At 36.3% G+C, this 15,061-nt stretch overlaps 3 protein-coding genes across 3 annotated transcripts; 1 reads left to right on the top strand and 2 right to left on the bottom strand.

Annotated features, from left to right (window-relative positions):
• Positions 1-17: 17 nt before the first annotated feature.
• On the bottom strand, positions 18-1,911 carry LOC100778834 (protein ELC-like). The gene has a single exon (XM_003537715.4). The coding sequence runs from the start codon at positions 1,653-1,655 to the stop codon at positions 408-410; it is 1,248 nt and encodes a 415-aa protein (XP_003537763.1). The 5' UTR covers positions 1,656-1,911; the 3' UTR covers positions 18-407.
• Positions 1,912-2,689: 778 nt separating this feature from the next.
• On the bottom strand, positions 2,690-5,353 carry LOC100778294 (ribosomal RNA small subunit methyltransferase NEP1-like). The gene is given in 7 exon segments (NM_001252990.2): positions 2,690-2,977; positions 4,015-4,072; positions 4,149-4,231; positions 4,431-4,541; positions 4,635-4,779; positions 4,866-4,958; positions 5,038-5,353. Coding segments are annotated over 7 exon segments (849 nt in total). The 5' UTR covers positions 5,317-5,353; the 3' UTR covers positions 2,690-2,897.
• Positions 5,354-10,558: 5,205 nt separating this feature from the next.
• LOC102664565 (putative pentatricopeptide repeat-containing protein At5g59900) lies at positions 10,559-14,561 on the top strand. The gene is made up of 2 exons (XM_006590729.4): positions 10,559-13,729; positions 14,072-14,561. Exon 1 carries the CDS (start codon positions 10,763-10,765, stop codon positions 13,463-13,465), a length of 2,703 nt encoding a protein of 900 aa, XP_006590792.1. The 5' UTR covers positions 10,559-10,762; the 3' UTR covers positions 13,466-13,729; positions 14,072-14,561.
• Positions 14,562-15,061: the final 500 nt, after the last annotated feature.

Here is a 15,061-nt window from a genome sequence, read left to right as displayed (position 1 = left end):
CAAGACAATCATGAAAATCAGAAACACAAAGAAAAATATATATCCATGGTAATATCCATTGTTTTAAAATACAGGGTGGAACAATCTATGATCCATAAGCATGTATACTCCTAAACAATAAAATTATAAAAAGAAAAAAGAAGCTGGAGCTAACAAACCCTCAAACCAAAATTTTCAAGAAAATGATATTATTAAGTTTGTATAAGAACAATGGTACAGCCCCTGATTAACAATTTCAAAAGCTGTTGAAGGCTGTAATTATAAGGGTGACCAATTCATGCTATTGACTAGAAGCACAGACTCAAAGTGAAGCAACAAAAATACCAATCCGTAGTTCTGTACTCACAATGGCAGATTTCATCATCTGAACCACCCACAAACCAAACCAGATGGCGCTGCTGCGAGCCTCAGCAACCATAATGCTGACTCCGAGCAGCCATATTGGCAACCTGAGCCTGCAGCTGAGCAGCCCTAACTTTGGCGGCAGTGGCGCGGTGAAAGAACTGCTCCCTGGACAGGGCCCTCACGCTCCTCAAGTACTGATCAAATGGCACACCTCCAACCTGAAGTGCCTTATCCAACGCGTAAAGCGTGTCCTCAATCGCCAAATCAGCAGCAGTACAGTCAAGCATCTGCTTGGAGAGCACATCCGCACACTCAAAAGCATCCTCGGGATTCTCCAAACCGGCCATCTTCTTCCCCTGATTATCCCTCAACCACCCCTCCAAAACATCAGTATTCATCAACACCATCTGTAACTGCTGCTCCAAAGCCTCCATCTCCTGCTGCATCTCCTTCACACCCCTATTGAGACTCTCCTCGCGCTGTTTCAGCACGCCCTGCAAACTAAACAGCCCCTCCATTTCATCTTCTCTGGTCTTCCTCAAAGCGGCAACGTCGCCATGAACCATCTCCACAAGCTTGTTAATAGCGTTGCGCTTGAAAACCTCAGAAGGATCCTCAGTGGACTGAACCCTAGAAGAAGGAGCAGGGTAAGGGGAAGGAGGGTAAGTCCTTGGAGGAGGGTGGGCATGGGCGTGGGGATATCCAGATGAAGATGACGATAAATTAGAGGGAGAAGAGTTTCCGTAATTGGGAGGAGGATGGGGATGAGGAGTGGGATTAGGGTTGGGGTTGGGGTTGGGGTTGGGGTTGGGGTTGGTGTTAGGGTTAGGTCTGCGTTGGGAATAAAGAGGAGGGTCGCGGCCGAAGTGGAGGCTGAGATTGAGAATAAGATCGACGAGGTTGGAGCTAGGGTAAGTCCAATTCTGCAAGTAAGGGACGGAAACCAAGCCAGAAGGGTTAACGTGAGGATGAGGGCGCTTGATGATCATGTCGCGCGTGGGATTGACGTAGACGCAGGGCGGGTGGCGAGGGTAGGACTCCATGAGCCAGATGACGACGGGGATGTTGTAGGTGACGCCTTGGAACGTCATGGGGATGGTGCCGTCGGCCTGGAGGAGGTTGACGGAACGGCCGTCGTTGTGAGTGAACGACGCCGTTTTGGGCTCGAGGGAAGGGAAGGCGGTGGTGAGGGCCACGAGGTGCTGGCGGATCAGCCACTTGGTGTCCTCGGAGTAGGGGACGGCGGAGGGGCCGCGCTGGGAGAGGACGGAGTTGAGGAACTGAGTCATCGCCGGCGCCGGTTGGACCATGCCGATTCCAATTAGCAGCAGAGAAAGGGATTGTGTGAATCAGCTATCTGAGATTGCTTGCTTGCAAAGGGAATTGGAATTGGTTTGCGCGTAAGGGGTTGATGTAACTTTCACTCACGCAATTCAATTTTCTCTCCAATCTCAAACAAGACAAACCACCTTTGACTCTTTATTTGTTTATATGTTTCTCAAGCCTCTTCTTTTTCTTGTTTGCTCGGCTTCCGCTTCCTCGAAAATGGGCTTTCACGCTTATAATTTAAACAATCAACTGAATGTTTTTGTTATCTTAATATTTTATTGGCTAAATTATTTTGTTAGTCCTTTATTTCATTTTTTAAGCTTTAATTTAATTTAAGGATTTCATCATTTATTTTTTTTAAATTTTTATTTAGCCTTTTACTTTTTAAAATTTACTTTAATCAAATATTTTTGTTAGTTTAGAATTAATATGATTAATAGTTTAAAAAAATTATTTATTATGATTCAATCATAACTTGTGTATGACAAATTTATTATTTTTTATGATATTTTTAAAAAAATTCATATATATCAACAAGGATCTTTGAAAGTTCAAAAGTTTCACAAGGAAGAGACAAGAATTTCAGCTTACAACAATGTTAATGAATACAAAATTGATTTTAGGAGAAAAACCGGTGAGTTGTTAACTTGTTATCTTGTGCTTCACTATAAAAAAACTAATCTTTTCAAGTAGTAGCCATCTATGACTATGAGTGATTAAGCTAACTAGTATTTATAGCCTTTTCATAACAAAAAATTCTTCAAAGTTGAAATTAAAAATAAAAGTTTTAAATTTAATAATTTCATAACATTTTAAGCTTCAGATTTACTTTTGAATTAGAATTTATTTATTAGTTGTTCAAAGTTGGTGAAACGAATTTCCAAACTCCCCCTACGTATGAGCAAGTTACTCAAACGAAACAATGGTTTGAACCAGAAAAAAAAAAAAAAAAAAAGTCTCCCAGACAACGTATCTCAGCGCAGTAAGCAACATTTAGATTTAGCTTCTATAAGCATCCTTCAACAAAATAATATATTAAGCATATTTAATTCAAGTACTACATTGAAACATCACTCTGGTCCAGGACATCAATGCCTCAAAAAAATCAACATATATTGTATTTTCTAAATCACTGCTAGGCCCCTATCCCTGATATTACATAAATTGACTATGGAACTCGAATTACTAAATCGTCTCAGGCATGAACTGAAGGTGGTGTTAAATCACAAAATCTTCCACTTTCTCTCAAGGGCGCCAGTAATCCTTGTAATACAATAAGCAGCACTTAGAGGGTACCCCGAAACTGCAATCAGGAAACACAATGGCGTAAGAAATAGAACATATCCTGACTGGTGCATGTTAAGTAAACAATTATCTGAGGTAGCATTCTACAAGTTTTGACAACAAGTTTTTAGGGTAAATGAAAAGGGTTTTTAGGGTAAATAAAAAGGGTCTTGCTAACCACTGCCCTTAGTTAAAGAATTAAGAAGAAAAAATATTTATTGTGAAAATCATAGAAAAACATTAAAAAATCATGAGCAACACAATTCTACCCATCCCGGTCAAAATCTTTCTACTTTTAGTTCCTCAGTTAAAGAATTAGGAGGAAAAAATATTTATTGTAAAAATCATAAGAAAACATAAAAAAAATCACGAACAACACAATTTTACCCATCCCAGTCAAAATCTTTATACTTTTAGTTCCTTATCCATAAATTCAGCTCAATTTAAACATGAATTCTGTTAATGCGAAAGACAGTAATGTTTGGCTTGGAAGAAAACATCCCACTTTGGTTCTGTATGTGACCATCCTATTATAAAAAGGTAGCTATTTAGTATTCTTCAAAAATGTAATAAAGGAACCAAAGTGGGATACAGCTCTGCTAGGATGAGCAGATTCGTGTATTAGTAATTTAGTATTTGCCAATATTATCAAAGCTAGTCTAGTCCAACCTTGGCTATTGTTCATAAACCTGCATTTGGTAGTTAAAGTTATACAGAGGAAGCCAGATGAATGGAGATAAGGTGCCATAACCAGTTTAAGTTTTTGCAAATCTTCATGAAACTCTCCATTCATTGTTTTGAAATTTGATCAGACAAATATAAACATCAATCAAAAACCTCTAATATTCAATAATGACAGCAAAATTAAAAATAAAAAAGTATCAGGTCCCAAAACACAAGCACAAAGTTGATGCATAAGGAAATCAGCTAATGCACAGCTAAAAGACAGAAGACAGAACAAAAAGGAAATCAACGGAGCAAAAAGTGACAATCATGAGTATGTATAAAATTACTGAGAAGAGAGTACATAAAAAAAGCAAGTATGGATAAACGTACTTGCTACATAATCTTCTGTATAATCTGTCTCAATCTTCCCATGGGCCATTGCTCCAACCTGAAATTAGAATATATTAACCTCTACTTACCGAGACAATAGGCAGAGAAATTAAAAGTTGAACTAGTAAGACTACCACAAAGACAAGGTCCATATTGCTGGTAACAGTTGATACGTAGTCATCCATATCTACAAGCTTTTCTGAACTATATGATAGACCTGACATTCAAAGGAAACAATCACCTATATAATTTTGAATATATTGATAAAAGAAATTGTTATAAGAGAAGATAAACACAGAAGTGAACATTAGGATTCAGGAATCCTTCCAATAGTACAAGAAACAAGGAAACAAATGAAACAAACCCCTTCAAAACAATCGTGTAGCCATGAAATCATCTACAAAACCACAACGCACCTATTTTTCGTGAGTTGATAGGCAAATACTGTGTGACAGGGTTTTTGATGGTTCGGAGAAGTTTCTCGCGCTTGCCAACAGCAGATATGCTCAATTTTTGAAGCAGTTCCACTGCAGGATAGTAGTCAAGTTTATGAGCAAAAAAGTGACAGCTTATTACTTTTCCTCACAGAGAAAGTGAAATGGCTAACAAATTCGACTTACACATGACACCAGCAAAGCGTTTGAATGTTCTTGGAATACGAACAAAGGGCTTAACCTCTATAAGAACACCTTTTTCAGTCCTTATGTATACTGATCGCAATCTCCCAGCTTTATTTAGTGGGCTATCCAAAATTGATAGAAGGGACTGAAAACAACAAAACACCATTCGACAAAAAATAAGATATTTTTTTAACTGCATAAATTAAGATTAGAGAGTGATAATGATGTTACCTGATGAGTAATGTCAGGCCTGTAATCTCCGGGATTCTTGTTATTTTTGCGGAGGAAATTGGCATGGTCGTCGGAGTTTAAGAGCTGATATGTCTGCAGAGTGAACATAAGTAATAAGAAAGAAAGAAAGAAAGAAAAAGAAACAATGATTGAAAGTAATAACTAGGAGAACCTTGCCGACTTTGGCGACTTCCAAAGAAGCTTTTTCAAGAATGAAGATGACGTTGGGTTTGTTAGTGTTGTTCGCACTGGGCGCAATTGGGATACCGCTCAATCCATCATCCTCTGGTGCTGGTGCTGGAGTTTCTTCTTCTTCTTCTTGGTTGTGCTCCACCTCCACCACAGTTTTCTTTGGTTGCGTTTCTTCTTCTTCTTCTTCGTCATGGGCGTCGTATTTGGGTTCCGCGTGCTTTCGCTTCCTCCCCCCCTTCACACCGAAAGGCCGCGTCATTGCCTCACACCAACTACCTGTCCTCCCTAGCTAGGGTTCTCTTCTGCATTTGTTTGTGCCCTTTTAATTGTGCTTATAAACTATAATAGGCTACACACCGGACCATGGTCCAACAATGTTTTCATGAAAATCTAACCGTTGGATGCATAATAAAAGAATAGGTTCATCCAAAACTTTTGAAACCTACTTATCGGTCAAACTGTCATAGTGATATTATTTGCGTATTAGTCCCCTTGTAACATGATTAAGTTGTTGAAGTTCTTGCAAATCACTCCAAATGAGAAAAAAAAAGTTGATTACTTTGGGAAACTCTAACAAAGATCAATGTTTCGGGAAGACTTTGCTCATATCCTCATTTAGCTTAAGAGCCCATTTGATAGAAACAAAGGATGAAAAGAAATGAGTGAAATAAAAAATAAAATTTCATAGGATTTATATTTTTATTTTTTACTTTAATGTAAAATTTTCGTCTTTTTTTTTTTACTCTATCAAACATATACTAAAACTTGAATAGAGTTAATTTTGTGAACTCTACTTGATTAAAACTTAATAAATTATGATATAAGATTGGTTTTACCCAATTTATTTACATAATATATTAATATTACATATATTTGTTGTCCTCATTTCTATATCCATGTGAAATGTATTTGCAATGATAGTTTACAAATAATAAATTTTCTAATTCACTTTGTGCATAAGAAAACAAAATGAAGTGATTTGAATGTAAAAAAACAAAAATGTCTTATTGCTCTCACTGTGCATCTTTTTGCATACATACTGGTTTGTTTGATTATATGAATATTAGTAGAGAGTCAATCGCACAATATTAATGAAGGATTACATCTCATATCTTTTTGGTGAAAAGAGACCCCTTTAATGACAAAATATACACTTTTTTAGTAACTTGTTTACGTGTGTTAATGACTTTGTGTCACATTTTTTAGAATCCAATGACGCATTTATTTTGTTCTTTGTGTCACATCGGTGCCTCGTCACATTGTCGGAGATTCACACCACCACGTCGGCATAGATCCGCACCGCCTCATCAAGTCTTGGCTTAACGTCAGAACAGATCTCATTGATGAGACTGTGTTTCTCACCGTCAAGATATCGGAGAAGGGAGCAGATCGACGATGATATCCTCTGAATCAACGGCGACAATAGGAGAAGGGAGCGAAAGGGGAGAGTGGTATCGAGGAAAATAACATGAAACGTAACCTAGCTCTAGTTTATCCTAATTGGGAATGGAAGCCATTAATATCACTTGACTATGAATTGATTGTAAGGGAGAGATTACCAATTGTTTACGTGCTCTGCATTTACCCAATTCGTAATGGAGAAAAGGAAGCCAAATTTTCACGTATTCATAGAATGGACAATAAGGGGAACTGGGGAAGACAACAAATTGCTTCCGTGCGATCCATTTTTGTTTCAAGGCAATTCAAATCAAATCAAGATTTTGTTTTCTTTGCTAGTAGTCCATCAACGTATTATCAATTGCAATCAAAATAGAGGAGGAAACATATCTGATGCAAAACAATGCTCTCCACGGTGAAGGAAAGACTTCTTAGCAGTTAGGTTGAAGAAGGATGAATAACAGTGTAATGGCTGTGTGAAAAAATAGAAAATACAAATTTTATTTTTAGTGTCAATGTCAATGTTTTATTGGTGGAGCATAGTTTGAGACACACAAGTGGAACTGAACGGCTGCAAAATTCTTAACACGTGCGATAAAGAAAAGCAACAACAACGCCCACTTAACTGCTATAACTGCCATTCTATGGAAAGTGCGTAGTTGTTCATAGTTTGGGACGCAAACAAACCAAAAGAAAAGTAGAAAAACTACATAAACCATGAACAAGAGTAGAAGGGACAAAGATACATACATTCACCGCTGAACATTAATCTTCCACACACATTTTTTTCCATCATCCCCGCAATGTCTACTCATGGATCATTGATGTAACAATGTTGATAAATATTTGTGTTTTAATTTAAAATTTATAAATATATATTAATTATATTAATTTTATTTTATAAAATAAAATATTTATTTTAGATTTTCTTAAGATTTTGTTTTAATGAGTCAACTATTTTGACAACTCTAGGTTGGTTTCCAACGGTCATTGTTGCAAAAATGTCTATATATATCTATTTTCTCTCTTCTAAAAACACACAGCTGGTTTTTTACTCCCAACAAATTGTCTCTTTCTTTTCCTATAAAAATTTATTTTTATGAAAGCGCATTGGTGTTCAGAAGGTTCGGATCCTTTCGTTACACACGATCGGAACCAACGGGTTGTCGTATCTTGGGAGAGGAGCGCAAAATCAAATTTCCTACCAGTGATGTTTTCTTCCTAAGGATAGCGTTTACGCGCTTCAACCCAGGCTATATCTTTCATTTCCTAATTTATTTTTTCCTTGTGCTTATTATATGTTATAATGCATTATTCATGTGCTGTCAATTAAATTTATTTTGCTCCTGTTATTTTGTTATTTAATTCAAGACTGTGTATCTTTTTCGTATTTATTTTCTTTCATTTTTATTTTTTCTAACAACAACAACAACAGAAGCATCGCAAGCCAGTAATTCATTCTAGTTGTATAGAAAGACCAAGGAAAACAAAGGCTAGTAAAACGGGTAAATTTTATTTGAATGATCTTCGATGGACCATTGATATTCCAGAGTGTCCAGTATACCATCCATGAGAGCAGGAGTTTGAGGATCCTTTTGTCTATCTACAAAAGATTGCCCCAGAGGCATCTAAATTTGGCATGTCATAAAATATTATGAATGTCTACGTGATAGATAAAAGTTTTTCGAAATGAAAGAATTTTTCACAAAATCACAAGTTAATGTTACACGTTAACAAATGTGTTCATACTTGAATATCCTACACATGCCATCCCATAAACTTAGACTTATCAGATGCCAGAGAAAGATGTCCTTTCTTTCCCTTATTCACTATTCTAGTATTTAGAGGCAACACAATATAGTCACTACTAGATATACTTGTTGTTGGGTTACAAGTGTGAGGTGAAGTCCCACATCGAGTAGAAATGAAAAGGTTGAGCACCATATGAGTAAGGAGAAGACCCATAAATCTGAGCCTTAAGGTTTTGGGTTAGAGTGTAGTGTCAAGTCTCCTTATGTGGTGACTAGTATTGAACAATATAGTCACAACATAGTCACTTCTGAATTCTAGTAAAATTGTTTCTCCTGTTATTGTCTGCTGTTGACGTGTTAACCAAAGAGAGAAAGGACTTTAAGAAGTTTTGTACAGCCTCTTCGGCTTCTTGGGTGGAATAAGAAAGATAAAATAACCTTTTCTATGAGTGGAAGGTAAAAGAATGTTATGATCATGTTTTAAAGCATCTTACTGACTTAAATATTGTAAAATAATTAATTCCCGGCCTTTATTATTTTCTTCAGAAACTACTCGTATCATGAATTTGAGTCTCATGCAAATGAGGCTTTTCTGATACCAATAGTCGAAGGGGGTGAGTGAAATATTGGAAAGATTTACATGAATCATGAATAACCACATTGGAACCAATTTGTGTCCTGTAATTGCATACGAGGAACTTCTTTATAAAGAGGCAAATTTATAGGTCCTTGAAAGAAGTCAGAGGTTCAAAAAACAAACATATGGACTTGACACCTCATTGTGCCACTTTACTTTCTTTGATGCATCTGACATGCCACGACTGCCTCCACTGATACAGAGATTCTTACGTAGCTTACATGCTATGCGAGCACTGCCAATTCTATCCAATTTGTCTTCACCATGGTAATTAAGAAAACATTAATTGTGTGTTCATCATTTGAAGATTTTTATTCCCATTGCTGCTGCACTTATTGGATGATGAATTTATTCTTCAATAATATGCAGCATAATAATGCAAGACGATTTGGTACACACAATGATAATTTATTAACATAGTTTCTCTTGCTATATTGTTATATATTCAGACATTGCATCACAGAGGTGCTCCTGTGCGAGAAAATATACTAATTTTAGGAGGGATGATATGTTGGGAATGGAAGATGTTGCCAAGAAATTTGAACAGGAAAAAGATATCCAGTTGAAAGTTAACGGAAAGAAAAATTGTAGCTGTGGAGCAAACACGTTAACATCTATGTCAATGTCATGTATTTTCTCCATTGCCGGAAATGAATGCATGCAAGATCAAGATCTCCAGGTGTGTAAAAAATTAAATCGTGAAATGATTGATGTATCATAATATCATATTGGTTTTTGATTTTTGACACTTCATTACTGCTCTGCATCAGAATAATCGCATTCCACTCACACGTGTTGATAGCGGGCCCAGCGAGAGCTCAGCCCACCAAGGATGGAAGATCAACAAGAGACGCCGAGTCCAATAAGGCCCAGGAGGACTACCAGTGTCCTTTACTGGATGAAGGATTTCGTCTGAGTACAAGTGGACCTAGACTAATATTTAATTTCAAATTTTATTTTCTAATGGGGTTTGGAACCATCTCTAGTTATTCAATAAAAATATTTTTTTAGAAATTTTTCATTCCTTTTTATAAGTTTCTTTTGAAGTTATTTTTGCATTATTTTTTTACTAAATTATCTTTCATTATTTTATAATAAATGATTTTTTTTTTTTACTTTGGTAGAAAGCAAATTAAGTGAAAAGAGTAAGATTGATGAATGAATCACAATAATTTTAAAAGTAATTTTAGAAAAATAATAATAAAGGGTGTGAATTTAATGTTTAACAAATTTAATGTTAATAACTAAATTAATAAACTTTATTAAAGAGTGTGAATTAGATAAACTAGTCTTGTATTTGAAAACAATAGTACATTGTTTTGCTCTTGGGAGGAGATAATGAAAATTTTGTGCAGTGATTGTTTTATGGTTTAAATTATATTTTGAGAATAATATTTTTGGAAGTGTTATCATAAGAAATACTTTTTGTAGGAACTACTATAGTAAGAAATACTATTATCATCAAAGATATTCAGTAAACACTTGTCATATTTTGGAGTACTTTTAAATTAATTTAATTTTTCTAAAAATGATACGAATTTAATTTAGAAATGAAAACATTAAAAATGTGATAAAGATAACATAGATAAGAGTAGGAAATTATGTATTTGTTAGGTAAAATGAATTGTGATTGAATAATCATATAAATTTGTTTTCTAAAAAAATCATATAAATATGTTTTAACGAATAAACCAGTATTCTTTTGTCAAATTTTCAGTGTGCATTGCACTAGAAATCACGAATAAATTTGTTTTCACATTGTTATTGTTGCTGTTGCTGTTGTTTTTGTATTTTTTTTTTTTTACTTTAATAAATTTAAGCAGTTTTTCTTTTAATTGAGGCCTAACAATAACACTATCTTATGAAGAGAAGAACCCAATTCCAATCTGGTGCGTGTGCGTGTAGTGTTGCGGTGGCGAATGAAGCTCCGATATGTTCGCACGGAGGTCCCCGCCTCAGCCGCCACCACCCGTATTCTCCACAGACACTTCTCCGCATCCAAACCGGACGACCAAAACGATGGTCGTTTTGTGTCACTCCTCTGCGACATCGTCCGAGGAAAGCAGAGTTGGAAGGTGGCTTTCAACGACGCTTCAATTTCATCGACATTGAGACCCCATCACGTGGAGCAAGTGTTGATGAACACCCTCGACGATGCCAAGCTAGCTTTGAGGTTCTTCAACTTTCTCGGTCTGCACAAAAACATGAACCACTCCACAACCTCCTTCGCCATCATGGTCCACGCGCTCGTTCACTCCAGGCTCTTCTGGCCCGCGAATTCCCTCTTGCACACCCTTCTCCTTCGTGGGTCCCACCCAAAATGCGTTTTTTCCCTCTTTCTACACTCTCACAAGCGATGTAAGTTCTCGTCCACTCTGGGTTTCGATTTGTTGGTTCAGAATTACGTGCTGAGTTCAAGAGTTTTTGATGCTGTGGTCACTGTGAAACTCTTGTTTGCCAACAATTTGTTGCCTGAAGTTAGAACACTGAGTGCCCTCTTGAACGGGCTTCTGAAAGTTAGAAAATTTATAACAGTTTGGGAATTGTTTGATGAGTCTGTGAATGCGGGTGTTCGACCTGATCCTTATACTTGCTCCGCTGTGGTTCGGAGTATGTGTGAATTGAAAGATTTTTTTAGAGCTAAGGAGAAGATTCGGTGGATGGAAGCTAATGGGTTTGATCTTAATATTGTGACTTATAATGTCTTGATTCATGGGCTGTGTAAGGGTGATCGAGTTTGGGAAGCCGTTGAGGTTAAAAGATCGTTGGGGGGAAAGGGTTTGAAAGCTGATGTGGTTACATACTGTACATTGGTGCTTGGTTTTTGTAGGGTGCAACAATTTGAGGCTGGAATTCAGCTTATGGATGAAATGGTTGAATTGGGGCTTGCTCCGTCAGAGGCTGCCGTGTCGGGGTTAGTAGATGGGTTGAGAAAGAAGGGAAAGATTGATGAGGCTTATGAGTTGGTAGTTAAGGTGGGGAGATTTGGTTTTGTGCTGAATTTGTTTGTTTATAATGCGTTAATCAACTCTTTGTGTAAAGATGGAGACTTGGAAAAGGCGGAGTCACTTTATAATAATATGAGGTCGATGAACTTGTGTCCCAATGGTATTACTTATTCTATTCTGATTGATTCCTTCTGCAGAAGGGGAAGGTTGGATGTTGCAATATCTTATTTTGATAGAATGATACGGGATGGTATAGGAGAAACTGTATATGCCTATAACTCTTTGATAAACGGTCAATGCAAGTTTGGGGATTTGAGTGCAGCTGAGTCTCTGTTTACTGAGATGAGCAATAAAAAGGTGGAGCCAACTGCTATAACCTTCACATCATTGATTAGTGGGTATTGCAAAGACCTACAAGTGCAAAAAGCATTTAAGCTATATAACAATATGATTGAGAAAGGAATTACTCCAAATGTTTATACTTTCACTGCTCTTATTTCTGGGCTTTGCAGCACAAATAAGATGGCTGAAGCATCTGAACTTTTTGATGAATTGGTTGAAAGGAATATCAAGCCAACAGAGGTGACATATAATGTATTGATTGAAGGGTATTGTAGGGATGGAAAAATTGATAAAGCCTTTGAATTGCTTGAAGACATGCATCAAAAGGGCCTTATTCCTGACACATATACCTACAGACCTCTTATCAGTGGCCTTTGTTCTACTGGTAGAATTTCTAAAGCTAAAGATTTTATTGATGGTCTCCACAAGCAGAATGCAAAGCTAAATGAGATGTGCTATAGTGCACTTCTACATGGTTATTGCCGGGAAGGAAGATTGATGGAGGCACTGAGTGCTTCTTGTGAAATGATTCAAAGAGGAATCAACATGGATCTGGTTTGCCTTTCTGTTCTTATTGATGGTGCTCTAAAGCAGCCAGACAGGAAAACGTTTTTTGATCTCTTAAAAGATATGCATGATCAGGGATTGAGACCTGATAACATAATATATACAAGTATGATTGACGCATACAGCAAAGAAGGATCTTTTAAAAAAGCTTTTGAGTGCTGGGATTTGATGGTTACTGAGGAATGCTTTCCCAATGTTGTGACTTATACTGCTTTGATGAATGGTTTATGCAAAGCAGGGGAAATGGACAGAGCAGGTCTTCTTTTTAAAAAAATGCAGGCTGCAAATGTCCCTCCCAATTCAATCACATATGGCTGTTTTCTTGACAATCTTACGAAGGAGGGAAATATGAAGGAAGCTATAGGGCTTCACCATGCAATGCTTAAAGGGCTTTTAGCAAACACTGTAACATATAACATTATTATCCGTGGCTTCTGCAAACTGGGTAGATTTCATGAAGCCACCAAAGTTCTTTTTGAAATGACTGAAAATGGTATTTTCCCTGACTGTGTTACCTATTCAACTTTAATTTATGACTATTGCAGAAGTGGCAATGTAGGAGCAGCTGTTAAATTATGGGATACCATGTTAAACAAAGGTCTTGAGCCAGATTTGGTTGCATATAACTTGCTAATATATGGTTGTTGTGTTAATGGAGAGCTCAACAAGGCATTTGAATTGCGTGATGATATGTTGAGGAGAGGGGTGAAGCCAAGACAAAATTTACAAGCGTTGCTGAAGGGTGAATATAACAGCACCGGTTAAATTGTGGCATAACATGCTCTAAACAAAGGTTTAGAATCTGTATGATGGTTGTTGCAGTAATGCAGAGCTCAACACGGCATTTTAGTTGCATAATGACATGTTGAGAAGGGTGGGTGAAGCCAAGGCAAAATATATAGAATCTCTTGAGGCTGAAGAGGTTGGTGCTTGAAGTAAGGTGGTTTCTGAAGCCTGAAAATGTGGAAGTGTCTGCATAAGTAATCTATGATATGGCGTCGTATCCAAATCAGAAGAGCCCGGTAAAAGGTTAGTACTTGTAAAGTGGAACAAATGTTCTATATTAGCTGCATGAACAGTATAAGGTACTGTTTGGCAGGGGTTTTTTTTGGACTTCTCTACTACTTAAAAGGAAAAGATGAGTCAAACACAGTTTTACCAAAATGCTTAATAATAAAAGCAACATTGTACTTGCGAAGATAAGCTTCTATAGAAGTTAGTTAGAAGAGTATCTAATTTTAAAGAAAAAAGAGTAACCTAAAAAGTTAGGCTTACACAGTCTTAAGACTCATTTTCACCCAATATTAAATATTAATACAGTATTTTATGTAGTCACTAGTCAGTCACCACTTGTATATTTTGATATTGCAGTTACGTTATGTTTGGGCCAGCTTTCACGCATTCTGATTGATCGGTTACCTCTCTAGTCTGGCTGAAATCAAGTCATTCATGTCGATATCAGAGAATCTCCATGGATATCTTGAAGCTTGGTGTTAAGCAATTGGAGCAGTGAAGATTCAAATCTATGATTTGTGCCAACTAGCACGCATAACTTGTTCATCCACCACTAAACACTCTCCTTTTGGTTCAACTTCCAATTTTCTTTTTCCAAACCCATGCAACTCATTGTTTTCGCATGTGATTCATTCACAATTAGGAGTGTTCATGATCTGTTCCGTCACACTAACTCATCTCAGTCTGAAATTAATTTTGACAAATTCAAGTTTTAGAAATTACCCTTGATGTATTTTGAATTCGGATGCAACTTATACTTTGAATCATCCTAATTTGATCTGGTGCGTTGCATTCTTCTAAAAAAGTTGTATACGGATGTGAGTTATATACCTTGAAGTTTGAATCATCCTAATTTTATGATTCAACTATACATAATGCTAAAATCAATGTCCTATGTCAAAAAGTTGGATAGACCTTTATATATTATCCAATTTAATCGTGATGAATTAATAAATGATGTCAAAAAATATATAAAAATTAATTGCTGAAAATGAAATTAGTATCAGAAATGTAAAAGTTAGGAGCAAAATGTAATTAGTTAGTAAATAAAATAAAATAGTTAATTTAAAATTTTCTTAAAAAATTATGATAGAATTTCTATTAATTATTGTGATTTATCGACAGAATAAAATTAGTGTTAGAACCAGAAAAGGAAAGTATAATTAATCGGCTACTGAGTTAGGATTAGCCTATGGTTCATGACAAATTATTATTATCATCATCATCGAACACATACATAAGATTTTTTGAAGTTAATAAGAGATTTCGAATTTTAATCTAAAGTATATAGTTACATTAAAATATTTGGAATGATAATTTTTTGTACATATCAGTTTGATCCAACTC

Source organism: Glycine max, chromosome 11, assembly GCF_000004515.6.
Source record: "Glycine max cultivar Williams 82 chromosome 11, Glycine_max_v4.0, whole genome shotgun sequence".
In the NCBI taxonomy this organism is placed as follows: Eukaryota; Viridiplantae; Streptophyta; class Magnoliopsida; order Fabales; family Fabaceae; genus Glycine; species Glycine max.
This window is presented reverse-complemented; position numbering and strand designations above follow the sequence as displayed.